Genomic DNA, 18,546 nt, shown 5'->3' on the forward strand with positions numbered 1-18,546 from the left:
CTCCTTTCCCAGACAAAAGCTTCTGCTTCTGCTGCAGCAGCCACCTGAAACTAGAAAAGTACTCAACAATAACTGCTTTTCAAATGACAAGTTGAAGCATTATTTAAAGGTCAAAAGGACACAGTTTTCCAAGAGAAAAGTGTTTGTACATAGGTTCATAAATATTTAACATGTGGCCCCATCAAGATGCAATTTTTAACTAATTGCTACAAACTTGCACGTGCCTCTCTAAAATGACTTGTTGATTTAGTCTCTTGTTTATCAAATAATCAATAGCTTAATTCATTTTAAAACAAAGTTCAGGTAAGGAAAAAAAAATTGATCCATGTCTAAAACTTTTTTAAACTTCCATTTCTCAATATGTAATGCCTGGCAACTTCTCTGAAAATAGCAATACCTGTTTCTTTCTTTCTTGGTGTAAGCTATAAAAGCTACTCTTTAAGCAGTGTGTCTTAAACAGGGTCTGACATTTACAACATGCTTGTAATTCATGAAACTATGTACTATGACCAACTACAGTTCCCAAAAAAAAAAAAAAAAGTGAGCTTCATGGTAATAAATATTTTGGTTTTAGAGTCATCCTTAAAACTGCACAAGCTTTCTGCTGTTTTTCAAAAATAATGTCTGTGGTAATATCCTCTTAAGCCCATGGCAGGAGTAAGAAAATTCAAGTAAAAATGCATGTAAATCTACATCATGGCCAGGAGAATGGTTTACAGTGCTACAGCTGCCTCACACCAGCACTCAGGAAGTCATGATTGTTTCTGCCACCAGTCTTTTTTCATATACAACCTGCATAATTCTGAGAAGGGTGAACTGAAGACAAGTAGAAATGCATCTCCTGGTCTTCCTCCCACCATCTCCAGCCTAACACTGTGCAGTGGCTCCTCTGGTCCTCTGTCAGCACTTGCTGTGTTCCCCGCTGATAAAGCCTCACCATGCAAGTGCAGCCTCCTGCCTGCCTGCCCTGGCCAGGGCCACTCTGATTTACCAGCCCAGGGAGTGACCCCGGGAGTTCCCACCAGGAAAGAAACAACTCAGTCCTGGCTGGCATGAAGTGCATTGCAAAACCCTGTGGCCTCAGGCCAAAATCACAGACTTGACTTTGGATACTTCTCTTTTTTATATATAGCAGACTTTATGCATAAGTAATTTCTTTCCACACATTGCCCTTACTTCAAGCATCTCTTAAAGTCCTTCTCACCAAGTGTCAGTGTTTGAGAGCTGAATTATTTAGCTAGAATGGAATCCAGAAAGAAATTTTTTTTTCATTAATGTTTTTGATATTTTTTTTTTATTAAGGGATTCTTACTATGTCTTGTAAGGTCCTTTCTTTGTGTTTTATCACTCTTTTTGCTTAATTTAAGCAAAATTTATTCTTCTCTCATATGCAGCTTTCTTCAAGTGGAGATGGTCTTAATACCAGTGCCTGCAGGGAGATTGATCTCAGTTGTTACTCACTTGAAGACTTCCTGAGCTAGGAAAGTTCTAGGAAGCTGCAGACTACCTTGAATTTCTTATTAAAAGTACTTCATTGCACAAATGTATTCTAAAATAACTCTTTCATGTATGGTGTCAATGGCACTGTTTACAGTATTTGAGACCAAATAGCTGTTGCTCGGATAGGAGTTCTTGTTAAGTGATCTTGTTAGTAATCTTTGGTGTTGGAAGTTTCTTAACACTTAGCATAAGCTTTAATGTTTGAATTTGTTAAATAATTTTTTTTAATATTTGGGCTTAGGAAGTAGATTCAGCTATTACTACCTTTGCAATATTTTGCAGTAGAATTAGGAGAAAAAGGAAGGCCTTCAGGATAAAAATATAATTGGATGAATTAAAGGGCAAATGGGAACAAACAGCTCAGTATTTCAGCTCATCTGCATACAGATATTATATACATAGGTGATCTGCATAGTGGTAGCTCCTTCCAAACTGAGCAATTTTATATCTCTTTTATATTTTAGCCATATGAAGAAGTATATAACTTTCACTGTGTGACTGTTTAGGAACTTTTTGGTAAAGAAATAAATAATGACTGGGATCCTTCTTTTTATATGTCTAATTGTACATTCTGCACATTTTTTATTCTGATATCTGTCTACATTATATAACATCTATGTACAATTGATTAGAGGCATACAAACTACTCTCATTTTTTCTAATTAGATTTTTTTTATTTACTACATACTAATAAAATCATATTTTGGTACAGTTCATATTTTATATCATACATACAGTCTATTATATAGTGTAATTAATCAAATGTGACATTATAAACTGCTTTTCTTCAATACAGTTGTTTGAACTCACAAGCTTTGTTTTCTAACATTTGCCACTCAAATGTTGCTTTACTGTATGAAATATGTTTGGGTTTTTTCCAGATTGTCACAAACAAGTCCACTTTTCAAGAATACTCAGACAAGCCCAATGTACACACAGTTCCTGACCACATTACTGGAAGAACTGCATTTCAAAAATGAAGATCTGGAAAGTTTAACAAGAATATTTAGAATGAACTGACAACTTGAATGGTCAGTCAGATTTAAGCTACTTTGTGTGTCTTAAAACCAAGGTGGTAACCACGGGTTTAATTTTCAGCATTTTGTAAGTATGTACAGTAATGACAAGATTGTATCAGCTGGAGCAGAAAATGTGAGAAGCACATTTTAAAGTAAAGAAATCTATATGGTATGGAAATTAGTGTCATCATTTTATCACTTACAGTAAATGCAGCTGCTTACTTATCACACTTAATCTTTTCATAATGTATGGTTGGTTTACTGCAATTTTGAGGAATTTTTACTACCACAGTTTATTAAAAAAAATTTTGTGGCAACAATGGCTAAGACTAAGCAGAGTTTTTTTTAATTATGACAATGAAATTTTTATGTTCCATTTTTGCAATATAAAATTGAGTTAAGGGATATATATTTTTTGCATGATGTTGAGATTACATTTTTCATTTCAGGTAGGCCAAAAAATTTAAGAGCAAATACCTTATGTTGATCATACTGAACTGATTTAATAAATATAGCATTATAGTATTGTTACTAATCTCACTGCTTTGTTCCCCACAGAATAACATGATCATCCTAGCATTTCCTACTACCTGAAATGGTTGCACAGAGAACAAAAGAACACCTTCAGTTGTTTGAGGTCTTTAAAACGAAAAATGAAATTTCATATGAATTGTAGTTCTTGCATTTCTGCTTTTTCATTTCCTTCCTATGGGTAAGAATTTTGCAGTCTTGTGAAGAAGCTGACTAACCACAGTTGTTCAAGGTATGAAGACAAGTTAAAATACGGATCATCTGAAAAGTGTTCAAAAGTAGTAGAAAGGAATTTGGATTGGTTTGGTTTTTCTTGATTTGGAAACTTTCAGTCAATGTTTGTCTGCAGGGATCAGGGAAAGACGGGGGGGGGGAAAGCGTGTGAGCCTCTGATGGTAAGAGCCGTGCTGCTGACATTTTTCCAGTTTCCCTCATGCATGTAGCAGGAATATTTAAGAATGATGACAACAGTACACAAATATGTCTGATTCATAGCCTGTTCGTCTTGCTACTTCTAAGAAAAGGGGTGGTCTTTGAACTTGTGTAAAAGTTATTTTTAAACAGACTCTAGGTGTTACTAATTTGGACTTTTAAAATAGATTTTAATAACTAAAATTTTTTTGCTTTCAGTAGTCATTTCATTTCAAAGAGTTGTGTTATTTAGGCTGTGTTTGGAATAGCTTCTGTCACTAATGGATTATAAATTGCATTTTAAAACTAGTCCTAGTAGTTTTAGATTACTAGACTCACTAGTAATTCTTAATGATTCCGTAATATGTTTTATTTCTAGTTCTCAGATCATAGGACACTGTATTTTGAGAGACTTGAGAAGAAAGTTGTAACTGACAGTGCTTAGTCTGCAGCAAATGCCAGCACTAGTTAAGGCTGAGACAAGCCTTACCAGGACTGCTGCACATTTCACTCTTGAAAAACCAAAGTTTATTCCTTTGGTTTGCTTCTGTAATTGGACACCAGAAAGGAACTTAACTAGTTCACTGCTGTGTAGTTCCTTCATGATAATCAGAATAAACATGTAGATTACCCCCGACACATAGAAGCTCATGCAGCTTTGCCATGGAAGCTTCACTGCGCAGTAGACTTTATTTAGGCGATGCTTGACTTTTCCAAACTTACATTGTAATGGGAAGTTATGTTCAGTGTAAGTTGTAAAAGCAACAATTTAGAACTAGAAGAACCTTTAATGCAGAGTTACAGCTATGCATTTTTCTAAGTATGCAGTAGGGGGGAAAATGCCCATTATGGTCAGAGTGTGTCTGATACAAAATTTCTAAGAATTACTGGATAGACATTACATTGGTTTTATACCATGATGGAAAAAACTTACTTGATACATATGGAAAGATGGGTCAAGACCTCACCAAAAGATAAACTTCTGTAGAAGACCGGGTAATAGGTATGATACTCTGAGCACAACTTAAACCTTGAATTTATATCTATTCACTTCTGATTTTTGGAAGTTGACTGAATTTGTATTTTCAGTTGGCAGATTCTGAGCAAGCCTGTTCCATGCATGTTTACCTTAGGGCACGAAGATTACCTCACAACAGTTCTGCCATACAGAGTACACCTAGAAGGCATTGCAGATGTACATCATACCAGGAATGTGACTGTGTTTCATCAGGTTTGATGGCTCTCATTTGGAAAGTTTTTACATTTCCTGTCAGTTTAGTGGTGTGATTTTTTTTTTTTTTTTTGGTACTTATTTTTAGGCTTGGGGTTCACCACCTACTGTGTAGGAAATGTATGATCGTGTAATAAGAATGAATAGGTTGCAGGCTCAAAGACCATTTTATCAGGGTTCACTATAACTGCTTTTACTGTCTGCCTCAGCAGCTCAAAAAAGTAACTTTTCAGGATTTATGCATCTCTTCTTTCACTGGTTTTTAGTAAGCTCCCTCATTCTTTTCCTTGCCCTACAAGAACAAAATAACATTTCTCCATCCATGAGGCCAGAAGAAGATTCTGTAGTATGCTGGGAACACCCTAAAGAGATATTCTTCACTTCCTTGTGATGATTTCATCTCCGCTAGACATTTGTAGCACACATGTAAATAAATGCAGAAAGTATACATATGTACCCAATACTTTTGAATGAGAGAGTCTATAGACTCATCCCAAAAGGATCTTTCAATACTGCCAGCCTTAACTGGTGTATAAAAATCACAACTCAAATACCAAAAATTCAATTCATTTATGTAGTTTTCTTATGAGCATGCTTTGTAACAGCCTAACTGCTTAGAAATGGTCAAATCTAGATATCTTTTTTTATCCTAAAGCAAATTTCTGTCACAAGTATCTGTCCTACAGAAGATGTCACTCTTTCTTAACTCAGCTGGTTTTTGGTGTTGTTCTTCCCCTTCTCATTGTGCTTACGTTCGCAGACAGATTGTTTCCTTGTGGCCTTGTTTCTGTGCTTACTGATTTTCCTTCTGTGTAAATTAAACAGATGAGAGCAGTTGACATGTAGGTCAGTAGTGGTTTCAGCCTTATCTCAGAATACACTAAATTGTAATGACTGACTTCTAAGCTGCAGATGTGAAGTGACATCATGGATCTGGGGTTTAGGGTAAATCGGACAGAAGCCTCTATTTCTGAACAGCTCTGTCAAAGGGGCATAAACTTGGTAAAGCCATTAGCACCTTAGAGGACAAAGATCATAAAGTCTCAGAAGTCCACTGCCATAACCCTGTAAAGGATCCAGCACTGTCTGGCCATGGACCAGTAGCAGGGCAATTAGAGTTTCTTTTAAGAGCAGGGAGGCGGGAAGGAAACCAAACTTATATGTTGATTATTTTTTCCTGACATATATAATTGATTTAGTAAAGAATAAAAGAACAGCTTAGTTTAAAGCTTGCTTCATGCTGTTACAGCTGTTCCACCTCAAAGGAGGAATGTGTGACACATACCTACCTGCATGTCACAGAATGGATTTCTTACCAAGTTTTCCATAGCTGTAATGAAATAATCTCAGGAAGAGAACAAGCACATACACAGAGTCACATTTTCTCAACATTATTCAAAGCAGTCTTTGTGTTGGCCAAAGTGGCTGATGGAAAGACTTTTGTGTCTATTTTCACACCAAAGTTCAGTTCACAGCCTGGTAAATACTCTCAGTGTAAGCACTGCACTCTTTAATACTAAATTTCCTAGCATAGAGCCTTTCACTGCTGCCATTTGATTATTTCTGCCCATTGACCGTGCTTACTTATTTTTCTTGGATTTTGGAGAGAAAAAGAGGAGTCCAAGTGATTCATTTATGTTCACCATTTCAGGAAAGTAGAAAAGTCATAATGTAACCCATACACTTTCAGTTTTTTGAAGCGATTACCTTGAATCTGTGTAAAGGTTGCAAATCAAGCTAGATATGATAATGCAAATTCCTACATTAAAACAAGCAGAAGAGAGCCTGATTTATTTAATTGAAAACTATCAAAACAAAAAAGTTCCTCAGCATAACTGACAGGGCTGTGCTGCTGTCTAAACCCAGGGCTGGAAATTTAGATCTACCCTGTCATTCACAGGGAGATGCAGGGAGCGACAAGGTGCTGGTACATGCATGATATGTGTCCTGGCCTCACAGGCTGTGTCCATATAACACATACAAGAGTCACCTGTATTTTCACTCTTCAGTCTCAGTGAGTAGCTTCAAAGTGAGACATCTGTTGTGGTTTTAGGGGAAAATAACGGTTTTGTGAATCTTGATGTTCCATGTCCTACATTTCTCCCCCTATTTTGAGAGAACCTGGACTCTACAAAGTGCAAGAGGGGATGAGCAGCTCAGCTGGACATGTCTCTTGTAACTTTCAACTCTTTTAGAAAAAAGGACTAGCACATCAAAGAGAAGAAAAAGGAAGAGAGAAGGGGAAAGCAGTACTCATACCATCTAAATTTAGGCATCCAAACTTAGGTACCTGCCTGTCCTCATTTGCTTCAGAGTGAAGTGATGCTCTTAAATTTAGGGTCTCCAGATCTCACCTTACTGCATTTATGAAATTGATGGTGTTAATTCTTTGGCTCCTATTCCATCATGGAGGAAAGAAACAGAAAAGTCAGCAGAAAAGAAACGCTGACACAGTACACTGGCTCTCCCTGGAGTAATTTGTAGTAGAGTGTGGCACAAAACTGAATGGGGACCTGCCCCTGCACAGTGGGGAGTTTCTAAGTGATCTGATCCTATTGTTCACTTATTTTGATGGCTACTACTTCACACAATCTTTTGTTAACTTATAAGAGTTAACACCAAAAGAATTCAAGTGAGTGCCAGTCTATAGGGAAAGAAGAATAATGCCCCTATGTTGAAATTAGCCTACACTCTAGTTCAAGAGTTTGCCTCTAAGTTCTCCATACTTATTTCATACTTATTTCCATGTTTATTTCTGCAATTGCATGTGAACACACAGTACTGTGGGTGGGGTTTAGCTTGATCTCACTGGGACAGCAGGTAATGCTGAACTGTCATTTCAAGTGGGCATTAAATATTGAAAACATAGACTCAGCCTCTCCTTTTGGCAAGTCTTAAGTTTCCATTAGAAGCAGATGGTATACAAGGCAGGGCTAGGCACCTAAGTATAAAGACCTCTTGTTTCTCAGCTGTGTATCTCTACCACCTGACAGCCTCTGATTAGAGTCAAAGGAAGTGGGTGTGTCTTCCATTAGCAAAGACGGAAAGTAATATTGGTGGAGACTTTTCCTCTCGTGAGTTTTCTTTTTGTGACGCTTCATCTTAGAAGCACTTCTCTGCAGAGTGGATAGTACTTTGGGAGATGGGCTGCCTGAAAGATGCTGTAGAACGTGAGCTGTGGCATTTGTGGTGTTACACAGGATTTGGTGAGATGGGGGGGGATGTGTGTGGGAAACACGTATCTTCAAGGGGCTTTCATTTAGCACTCTGGTTTCAAAAAGCAAGGGAAAACAGATGAGCCTGTGAGCAATATATGGACATGTGTGATAAATTCATTCCCCCTGAGTTGCTTATAGCTGTAGAGTAGATCAAAGTGCAAGCTGGAGTTCTGAAGAAAATAGATAAACTTTGCTATGAGAATTCAATGTGTAGATGCCTAGACTTGGTAAGGCTAATCAGTCAGAACTGCAAGTGTAAGTGTGGCCCCTATATGCTGCAACTGTCCCCCTGTTTGTCGGCTTACTGTGCTCTCTTGCAGTTGCCTCAAGACAAGAGCTCCAAAGAGCCCCTCTCCAACAACAGGCTAGAGCACAACCACAGGTTCTCAGACAGTTTCCTCTTGCCACTCAGCAAAGTCCCTGCTTGGAAGTCAGTCCCCAGGACACTGTAGTAGGCAGTACTTTAAAGGCAAACTCTTTGGTACATTTTTGCACTCTGTGATTACCTGTGGGAGCTGCATGCAAGGATCAGAGCACAAAGCCACAGGGGCTACTGGCTGGTACATCCTGCATCATCAAATCAATGCTACTTCTGGCACTTCTTACCTTCTTAAATTTCAAGGTGTATGTAGCTGAATTGAACACTTAGTGGGACAGCAGCAGCTTCTTGGGGAGTCCTACAGTTAGGTTAGAATTAGTCATCACTACAGAGAGCTTGAAGGACTTTGGAAACAGCTTTAATAAGCTGCAAACATTAGATCAGGATTTACATCATAAATCTTGCCTTTTTATTTTACACAAATAGGAGTGTCTACAAATCAGGTTAATATAATTTAACAGTACAGCAGTTAAGTAACAAAAAGGACCATAATTAGTAGTATTATCTAAGAAGCCACAGCAATCCTGCTTACAACTGTCAGCTAAGATCTGACTCATCTAAGATATTTTATAGCAACCATATGTTAGGCATGTCTATCTCACCTATTATGCAGAAAAATGATAACGTTTTCTAATCAGGATTTGCCACTAAGCAGGATTTTCCATAAACACCTCAGTACTGCAAGTGCTAGAGTCAGGAGGAAAACCTTTTGCAGACACTTCTGATTTGTTAATTTAATAAACAGAATAAATGGTTGCAAATCTGTGGCTAGTACTGATTTAGCAAGGCTGGCTCTAGTTCCAAGTGTAGGTACATTACTTTGGCAGTTGAAATGGTAAATATCACTTTAGCACAGAATTTGTGAAGATAATTACTAATTTTTGCACTTCTTGTTCATAGTTTCACCTTGAAGACATGCTCTCAAAGCACGTGATCCATTAAAAATACTTTGCTGAGATGGTGCAAGCAAAGCTTTATTAGTATAATATCTTTATCTGCATAGCCAGAAAAGAGAGGGTAAGTTCACACCATATAGGAGAGAAAGATTAAAAGATAAGTTTTAAAATACTGTAGTCCTTTGATAACAATGTGGATGGTTAAGCTGGAATAATAATTGTACTTTAACAAAGGCAGAAACTGTTCAAAAACCCAATGACTGTTAATTTTTAAACAAGGTTTAGATCCAGTTCACTGTTACACTGAAACCTGCATAAGCCTATACCCCTTTGCAGTCGGACTTGACTCCTTCTTGTGCAAAGGCTGCTTAAATATCCATCAAACTTAATTCTTCCCAATCAATCTTGAGAAAATGGGATAAAGCTGCAATCCCAACATTTCCTTCTGCTCTCAAAAGGGCAGTAGTTTTACTGCTTAAAAGCTTTTTTGAGTACTGAAGAGTATTTTTTTCCTGAACTATGGGCTCTCGGTACATTTTTTAAAAAATACATACTTTTGCTGTTTAAGATCCTTGGCGTATAAAATTTCACAACTAGAAATGTAGCTAAAGTGTTTGTTGGTTATTAAGATAATTAAGAGTATTTGAAAACTTGAAAAATAAGTGATTTTACAGATACCACATTAGCCCTCTACAGCTCTGGGTCATATATATGTCATCTCTGCTAAGTATTCATTTCTAAGATACTCCCAAGCTCTGCTTTTTTATCCTCTGAACATCTGATGCTTCTTGTTATTCTTTTATAACCACAGATGTGCCCTCTTCAAAAAACTCACAATCTCACAATGCTAAACTGACAAGCTGAGTGTCAAACCACACACCCCAAGCAGCCCTGAAGAAAAACAGAATCACGCTTGAAGCAAAACAGAATAAATCACACAAATTGTTTCCAGAGAATGAATCTGAAACATTGCAAATTCTGCACAGGCATTGTTTCCTAAGAATGCAAATGACATTTTTATGATCACTTACACTATAAGCATAGACTGTTCTCTGAAAGAAGAGATTAATTTGAACAACTTTTTATTTCCTTGTTAAGTTTTCTCTCTCTCTGAGCTGAACTGGAGCCTTGCTGTGGGAACGAGCTGGGTCTCCTTTCTGCCGAAAAGCAGCATGGGTGTGCCGGCTGAGGGTGAGCGAGGCCACTGCACTGGGAGCGTGTGGTTTGTGCAGCTCAGAGCCGCTGTGCACCGCGGCCCTGAGCCTGCCTGGGAGCTGCCTCCTGCCCGGGAGCCTCCCTCCTGCCTGGGAGCTGCCTCCTGCCCGGGAGCTGCCTCCTGCCCGGGAGCCAGGCTCTGGGCACAGCACAGTGCAGCCATTTGTCCAGCTCTCCATGGCCAGGCTGTAGCAGGATCCCACAGCTCTCTCAGCTGTAGTGCCTCTGCAAGCCATCCCTTCTCCCACGGCCAAGGCCCATATGGGACAAGACTAATTCCACAATGCTGTAGTGCTAAGGCATCAAATACGTGTAATTTGGCTTGGCAGTAATGCCATAACTTATCTAAAAGGTTTTATGATATTGTCCTGTAAAGAATGAAGGGATAATTTTCACACTTAGATACTCAAGACCTGCTAGGTGTTTTCTTAAATTGTTAAGCACACTTCACACTTTACAGCATGTTATCTCCTTCTCCCACCTTCAAAAATGTCACAGCATTAAAAAAATAAAATATAATTTAAAAGTGTAGCTACAAACATTTACCTATCTGCCTTGAAGTCAATATCTAACTGTAAATAGGGCTGTTGTATAGACTTCACTGAAAGAAACTCTTTTTTCTAATCTGGTGATTTGAAGGTGAAACACTGACCCACAGTTCTGGTACTTGATTGCTGATGTGTGTAGGAGTAATGCTGTGTTCTGGATTACATAATTTATATCTTAAGGGTTTGAGTCAAAAGTTGGATTTCTTTTTTTTTTTCCTAGTTCATCTCTATCTGATAACCTTGAATACAAGACAGATGATGCCTGAAGCAAAGCTGATAAAGTCACCAGGGCTAAGAAGCATGAGGGAGGGGAGAATAGAAGCACAACAACATAGATACATATCTTCACATCCTTATTTCCTTTACAAATGGAGGAAGGAACTTCCCTGAAGGTTAGCCAAAGAATATCTGCTCTTACCGTCTAAGTATAATCTCTAAGAGCCACAGGTTCTTAAAAATACTGAATTCAGAATTTCACAGATAATACTCCATAAATAATACTCTATACATTTTGCTTCTGAAAAACTTCTACTAAAAATTCACAACTGGGTATAAAGCCAGAGTTATGGACGCTCACCCCACACTGTTTTGTATCTCTACTCTGTTTCTGTCCCCTTTTCTTCCAAATCCTTCCTATTCTTCCCATCCCAGTGCATGGCCATTCCTTCCCACTGTACCACTTCACTAATTCCAGCAGTTAGCACTCATCCTCCTGCCTGCTGCCCATGTGTTGCTGTAAAGATCCCACCCAACAGTTATCTTCCCCAGCAGGAGACTCCTGGGCTTCCCACCCATCCCTCTGGCTCCGTGCACCCCAGGAAGGGATGGCTCTGTCCAGCCTTGCGCCTCCCACCTCCCGTGCACACACAGACTCGCTGTGGGGAGCCTGCTGCAGGGCTCCTTCCCTCAGCACAGGACAGCAAACAGGCCCGCTCTCCCCTTGCTTCTCCGAAGTGTGGCCTTGGTTTGTGTCCACAGGTGCTGCTCTGCAGCTGGGAGAGCCCCATGGGCTACATGACTTGTGCACTGATAAAAGCACTCATATAAAGAGTCTTACAAAAGCACCTATAGATTATTATAAAAACTGTCTCTAAAACAGGCACGAATCACCCAACAGATACAGCAGTACTCCTGTGCAGAGATGTTTAAGGATTTTTATGCAACTTCTTTAATCAGAAGAGGCATACTTGGTTGAAAATGAAACCTCTGCAGGAAAAGGTTGGTTTTGATTAATTTCTCAACTTGAAAAAGTGTCCAAATTGTCAATGTGTTTCACTTTGACATTTCTAAACATACAGAGAAGGAAAGAAAGAGAAGAAAATCAAGTTTCAAGTCACTTTTCATTTTAAGATAGGTTAAATTTCACTATATGATGAACTAGTGCAGTAACAGCATTGTTCAGAATCTCTTCCTCCAGAAGAATCCCCATATAACAGCCCCTATACCTCTATAGGCTGTTACCTATCAAGGTCATCACCTTTCATAATGCAACCTCAGGGAAATTTTTTTTTACTAAAAAATATATGCATTCCTACTTTTAATTAATAGTTGTTAGAAATTGTTTTGTTTCAGAACTTTGACCAGGATTACAAATTCACTACTGAAGATAGATCAAACTGATCGGTGACTTCACAGGATCATGCTTATTTTTATTTGCTGGGTTTTTTTTCTTTGAGTTAATGGTCTCCTTGTGGAATGTTTACATGCATTGAGGTGAGCTCTTTACCATTAGCAGTCTCCTTTAGAATTATTATCAATTGGCCATTTGTGTATCAATTTCAAAGCATTTTTCAAAGATGCTAAACCTCTTTTCACAGAAAAAGAAAGTGAAAGGGGAGTGGAGTTACTCATCCAGGCACATGGACTATGTCACCTGCAGAGCCAGAAATATACTCTGAGCTCCTGGTACCCACTCGTGGCCTGGGCATTAACACAGCTTGTACCAAAAGTGATAGCAGGCATCCCACCATGTTGCAAAGGAACATCCCCTTCTGGTGGAACATGCATTTGAAATTCAAAATATATTGGCTTTCTTTTTGGCAATACATGTGGTAATGTCTCCCTTACTATTTTGCCTAACCCTACACAGAGCTGAAGAAAAATAAAAGTCCATTGATCAAATTTTTCCATATAAGTTGCTTTGCATTGATGTTGCTGATACTGTAAACTTGGCTGCACACCAAACAGAAAGGTTACAGCTGAACTGGGTCAGATTTTCATAAGTAATCACCAGCAGATTTGGGTCATATCTGTAGATATAGCCACTGCAACTTTTAGATTCAGTTTTGAACATGACTAAGTATGTTGAGGCTAAGCACTTTAAAATAAGACTAAAAGCAGACCATTTGCTCTGGCCTCAAAAGTGAGTGCTGAGCTCTTTGAGGAATCTGGGCTACTCCATCCATCTTTTGTATTTATAACCATTCTGCCCATCAAAGAAGACAAGGCTATAGATGTAAGGGGAGCTGATGGCTGGGACAGAGCTACACCTCAGAAGTTTGAGAGCTTGAGATCCTCTAGTTCAGAGCTGCTCATTGAGGCCACCCAACAGTAAATGGCTCTCAGGGAGAAGATAATGTGGCCACTTAGGGAAAATGGACTATTCTAGGCTATGCAAGAAAGAAAGCAGGATGGACTAGACCAAATAATGTTACTTTTAAAGAGTCTTGCAAAATCAAAGTGTGTTTGAAAGCAGCAGTGAACTTCAGTATGTTTGTAGCAGTAAAAGGTAAAAGAGGGTATGAGAGATGGTCCAAGGAAGCCTAAGCGAAGTGGTTAACTACTAGTACAACCCAGCAGTTCTGGTTATTAGGAATGACAAGGCAAGAAATAAATGCATGGGGATTGGGCATGGGTGGAAGCTATTATTACAAACTAGTAAGATTGCAAATCCTGAGTTTCTTCTACAAGGCATTCTTACTAAAAATTAACCCTTCTGTTAGGGAGAACAAAAATAACAGTGATGCCCGTTAAGTGTATGGAAAACCAGCTTGAATGACTGAATCTCAGAGTAGAATCCAGTAGTAAATGGGGCTGACTATGAGCAAAGATTGTAAATAGTTCTTGGTTCATGGTGGGTTGGTTTTGGGCAGCTGTTGGAGGTATTTTCTTTCAATCCAGGCCATCTGTGTAGAGGCACTTTTCATGCAATGAATTCCATCAGCACAACAGCCAAGGTACTACAGTGTGTCTGTGACAGTAAACCAACAGCTGGTACTGAACTTGCCTGGACTAACACTTCTTCAGAGAGAGGGGTAAGGAAGGGCCAGCACCAGGCACCATGTGGAAACTTCAGCAGAGGTTTAGTGAAGAAAAGCAGGATGTCAACAGAGGTTTGACACAGGAGTGAGATGAACTCACAGTGAGAAGAAAGGTGAGGGGAAGGAGCTGTCATGTTAAAAATCTGCCAGTAGAATTGGCAGATAACATTAGAGCACATGGAACCATACGGAGATAAGGAAGGTAGGTCAGTGTTACAGAGTGATCTGATTCACACAGTCACAAAATGTGTTTTAATACAACCAAATGCAAGAGACCCCATCCGGGAGAAAAGAAAAATTTCCTGTGGCAGGGTGAGAATCTGCCTCTGAAAGCAATGATGAATACAGGGTATGAAGTCAGGCTGGATAGCTGAATGCTCAGCACAAAAGTGTAATTATATTTTTAGCATCTGCGTCTATGTATCAGTGTTATGTACTGCTTATCAGTGTGCAGATGTTTCTTTAAGTACAGTAGTAATTATAAATAGGAGAACCACCACAAAATCTGCACAAGCATCACAGACCTGTGAAACCATTGCAGACCTAAATCATGTTGCAGATGGTGAAACACAGCGTTGTGTAGGAGTTAACTATTTCCACATTAACGTTATTCAATCACAGTGGCCCATTTTCACACAGCTTGCTCAACTTCAGAAAGTTTGCACAAAGGTTAAGGTTTGACATTTCAAAACAAAATGGCTTAGTCTTCTATCCTCTAGTGAGAACTACAATAAATAATCAATAATAGAAGAGAAACAGACACTTACTGCATTCCTTTCCAGGGTGGAAGCACTGAAAACATGGGTTTTTGACACAAATGCTTATTCTGAGGTCTTCATTACCAGGATTTCCAGTAAAATAGCCGTAGGCAAGAAAGCACTTATCTGACTGTTACATTAGGCATCCTGAAACCCCATGTAGGTGCAGTTCTGAGTGAAGGCACAAGAAAATGTCCTTACACTTCTAAATGGACTAACAGAATTATATTTCTATCAATATGTAAGGTTGTGATGAAGTCCTACCTAAGGGGTAGTCCTGTAGTGTGTTAGAATAATTTTTTTATAACCAGTGTGATTTCTGTTAGTTTATGCAAAGCATGCCTCTAAGAATGAAACAGATTGAGATGGGGCATAACATCCTGTCACAGCAGCATAATTCATGACTGCACTCAGAAATCACTTTTCTGTGATTTCTGTAGATTTAGGTATTAGTTCAGAAATTACTTCTAGAAAGCAATACTCTCAGCCACTCAGTTCTACATATCTCTAATTAAGAGTTTTGCTAATTACTGCTGCACATCTGTTATTTCTGCAGTAGTGGGTAAATACAGCACAATACTTTCAGTGTTATTACCATCTCTGTATCTGTAGGTGTTGGTCCAGTTCCTAATCAGAACCTACCCTTCAAACTGTGGCACTTGCTGTTTGAGGCTGTGGAAAGAGGAGGACTCTGGAGGTTGCCTGACTGCTCTCACCTGTGTCTGCTGGATGCAAGGAACCAAAGTAAGGGAATTTAGCTGCAGAGCCCTTGAAAGTCTCCACCAAACCTGCATGAATTGTGTGTTCACAGCTTGTAGTAGGAGTTACAGGTTGGACAGAGGTAAAACTCCAATACTAAACCCAAGATGTTTGCTACAGGTTTAATCTCAATGTCCCAGAGCAATTAAAGGGCAGCACAGGTACCCATCACCAACATGGCAGGGGTCTGGTCTGTGTGCCAGTCCCAAGTCAGTAGCTGAAGCTGGCTGCACAGCAATTCCCTGGTACATAGCTCAGCCACTGCTTTGCTCAAGCAAACCCAGTGATGTTATCCAGACACCACTCACAGGCATGCAGGTGCAAGCATGAGGTAGAGGCAATTGGCAGGAAAGGAAAAGTCTGTACTCCCTTGTTTGCCCATGTATAGGTCTCATTTCCTTGTCACACACCTTGAGGTGAAGAGGCAAAAGTCCCATCTCAGAACAGCAGCTTGAGAGGGATGATCTCTTTCAGATGCTTTTGCCCCCTTGGGAAAAAGCAATTTTGCAGCTACCCAGCAAACAGAAGTATGGAGAAGGGAAGATGTCCCACCCAAGATGCCATGAGAGGGAACTGCAGCTTCCTAAGGAGGAGGGCACAGAGCGAGAGTGACATTTGCCCAGCATCTCATTCTCAAAGATGGCTGAACTACAGTGAGTGCTTGTAAACCCAAGCAAACAGCAACATGACAGGTCAAGCACTGACATAAAAGACTTGAACCTGTTTTGCTGACCGTTAACAGGCAAATGAAGGCAGAGACCACAGCACCAACTCTTATGCAACATTTAAACACAGTGTTTCCCATATGGTTATACAGCAATTGCCATGAACAACTTCTCTTAGATTATAATGACTGTTAAGTCACCCAAAATCTTAAAAAAAAATAAAAATAAAAAAAAAACACTAAGCAATTCTGCTTTTTAAATGCAACAAAAAGATCATAAAAGAGGAATTTGAAATAAATACCTGCTACAAAATAGGAGAGGACTTGTCAAACCCTGCTCTGTGTGTTCTGCTAGTTGGAGCAACCCACACCTCAAACCACAGAGCAATCAAGCAGGGTGTAATCCCATTGCAAGGAGGCTTCTGTCACACAATAACCTTCCCTCTCCACTAAGGCTGGGCTCTGACCAGGAATGTGTTCATTCTTCACCCCTGGTTTCTGAGGATTTACTGTTTTGTTACAGCACTGGGTGTGTCACTTCCAGTTAAATGCAATGAATTTCAGGTTGACCATAATCAGGTGTGCAGCTACTTAGTGTGAGTTCTTTCTCCAGGAAGGTTTAAGAGTAACCCTTAGTGTTATGTTAGTCCCTGGCCTCGAGGAAGAACAAAGTGAAAAACAGATGCTGCCATAAGCACAAAGACCAAATGTGCTGAGCCACACAGAATTGCAGTGGAAGTACTGAAGATAAGAGTAACACCCACTGACCCAGCCTTTCCAGCAGCCAGCAGTGACCAGGAAATGACCCTTTTCCCTCCAGCAGACTGATCATTGCCAAATTTAGTCTGCAGAGACACCCCACCAGCACCAGTGAGACTCTTGTACCAACTAGATACAATCCACACATCATTGACTGAGTTACAGAGCTGAAACATGTTCAGTTCTGTTTAGAGCACAGACCACTCAGATTTACACTAAATATGACATATTAAATGTAGGTCATCCTACAGTCAGGTTCCCATTCTTTAATTTCAGTTAGAGTAAGACAAATCTGTCACATGTGAGTCAGCTTTGAAATGCTCTTGGAGCAGTGGGAGTTTGCTATAGAACTATGTAAATACCAAAAAAGAAACTGAAGATTTGACCTTTGTTTACCCAAGCGAGTCTCAAGTAACCAAAAGGCATGTCAGATTTTAATAGCATTTCTAGGATTGATTCAGCTCTGACAGGCCAACTTCCACAACTTGATGGCAAGTACAGCACATCTGTCAGCAGGAAGCCTACACAGAGACTGCAGAGGCACCAGGAACCCGCAACTTACACAAAATAAACACTTTGGTGCAAAAATCTGAAACAGGAGCAGTGCCAGCATGATAGAATGCACTGATTTATTCATCACCTTCACTCTAGTGAGGAGCCCTCCTGCAAATGTCTCCATTGCATCTGGCTCTCCCAGGGGAATGCCCGGAGGGCTGCATGAGCAGTGTCAGTCCTCCAGCAGCACCAGTGATGAGTCAAGCCCTGTCTGCACAAGCGCATGGGGGCCAGTCATCAAGGGGGCCATCTGAAATTAGCCACAAGCACCATCAGCACAGGAGCAGTGCTGTCAAGATGCCCCATCACAAATGTAAGCCCAAGACAAATCCTCAACTAGGGCACTTTTACCTTTAGTCAGTCACAGCTTCATGGCCGTCTTTGTAATACCTTGGGCAAATATTGACTCACATCCAACAGACTGAAAATATTTGGTTTGCACCAGATGTGGTGCGTATGTATCTTTGAAACATTAGCTAAAGGAGTGATTTGGGAAAATAAAAATTGTAGGTGGATGTTTACTTTGCAAGGTTGTTCGCAATGTGCCCAGATGCCAGAAGTGCGCGTGGAGGTTTCACCCACAGGAAGAAAGCCGGCTGCAAGTGCCGCGATGCACAGCCAAACTCTGCGTGCACGTGCATTCCTGCGCCTGCAGCTCACCACATGATAGAGGAAGGGCTGAGGATCACCAGTGAGACGTTAACGGGTCCAAGTATTCCTGCTCTGAAGACAACCTGAAAAGGTCTGTTAGCTATTGAACAATTACCTAGCGTATTGCTTCAGGCCACAGCCTCCAAAGTTCTTGGCATGTAGTGTTGGGGCTGTTTTCTGCAAGAACTTGAG

At 39.9% G+C, this 18,546-nt stretch overlaps 1 protein-coding gene across 2 annotated transcripts in view; it reads left to right on the plus strand.

Moving 5' to 3' along the window:
- RPAP2 (RNA polymerase II associated protein 2) overlaps window positions 1-3,665 on the plus strand; it is a 35,260-nt gene extending 31,595 nt beyond the window's left edge. Inside the window, exons 12-13 of one of the 2 annotated variants that reach the window (XM_041717792.2) lie at window positions 2,382-2,531; window positions 3,078-3,665. In XM_041717792.2, coding sequence (XP_041573726.2) covers window positions 2,382-2,520 — 139 coding nt within the window. In that variant the 3' untranslated portion in view covers window positions 2,521-2,531; window positions 3,078-3,665. Of the gene's footprint in view, window positions 1-2,381; window positions 2,842-3,077 lie in introns of those variants that run through there. The other variant, XM_072932497.1, reaches the window with a different exon arrangement.
- The last annotated feature ends 14,881 nt before the right edge of the window (window positions 3,666-18,546 follow it).

Source organism: Taeniopygia guttata, chromosome 8, assembly GCF_048771995.1.
Source record: "Taeniopygia guttata chromosome 8, bTaeGut7.mat, whole genome shotgun sequence".
Classification (NCBI taxonomy): Eukaryota; Metazoa; Chordata; class Aves; order Passeriformes; family Estrildidae; genus Taeniopygia; species Taeniopygia guttata.